General features: G+C 46.8%; 1 protein-coding gene across 1 annotated transcript in view; it reads left to right on the top strand.

Annotated features, from left to right (window-relative positions):
* LOC119590646 (histidine-rich glycoprotein-like) overlaps positions 1-855 on the top strand; it is a 1,145-nt gene extending 290 nt beyond the window's left edge. Inside the window, exon 2 of the mRNA XM_037939323.1 lies at positions 166-855. Coding sequence (XP_037795251.1) covers positions 166-693 — 528 coding nt within the window. The 3' untranslated portion in view covers positions 694-855. The remainder of the gene's footprint in view (positions 1-165) is intronic.

Raw genomic sequence — 855 nt, 5'->3', positions numbered from 1 at the left:
AAAAGGACTGTGTATCAGTGAATTTGATCAATATCATTTATGAAAAACATGAGCAAAATCAAATGTACTAATTATTATTTCAATATAAAGAACAGTATGTATACACTATCTTTTCACGCTGATTTTCTTGCACCATAAGATGATAATACGTTTACAATTTTCCAGGCAATCGCACTGGTGTGTTTGGCAGCGGCAGTGGTAACACACGCCGATCCCGAACCATACAAGTACCACCGTTACCCCTATTACCACTACTATCCTCACTACCATCAAGTCGAGCCACTGGAGGGCGATGGAGTGGCCAGGCATCCAGGTGGCGGCACCTCCTTCGTGGCTCCTCAAGTTCACGGCCTCACGAAACGCTCAGCTGACTCAACGCCGGATGCTGACCCTGAACCAGCAGCTGATTCGGACACCACCAATAGTTATAGTTACCAGGTAGTCCACCATGGCCACCCCCACTATGGATACCATCATGGATATCGCTACCCTTACTCTGGCTACCGCCACAACAATTTCTATGGCTACCCTCACAGATACCACAGTCACCACAAGAGATCAGTCGAATCTGAAACCGAACCTGAACCTCATTACAGCTATTACGGACGCCCTCACTACTACAACAGATATTATCACGGTTATCCCAACTACTATCCTCACTACGCCGGTTACCGTTACCGCTACAGAGGGTAAGGAAGAAGTCAGTAATGGACTGCGGCAAGCACTGTGACAATGGTCCTCTACCAGATGTCTGATAGTCCGGTTTGCTCACGCCGGTTTTTCAGACACAGACACACTTCGAAGGAAACAAACAACTGGCGGTCTTTAGAACATTGGATCAGCTGATACTTACTG

The sequence above is a fragment of the Penaeus monodon genome, chromosome 27 (assembly GCF_015228065.2).
Source record: "Penaeus monodon isolate SGIC_2016 chromosome 27, NSTDA_Pmon_1, whole genome shotgun sequence".
Taxonomy (NCBI): Eukaryota; Metazoa; Arthropoda; class Malacostraca; order Decapoda; family Penaeidae; genus Penaeus; species Penaeus monodon.
Note: the sequence above shows the minus strand (reverse complement) of the source record. Positions and strands in the feature narration are given on the sequence as shown.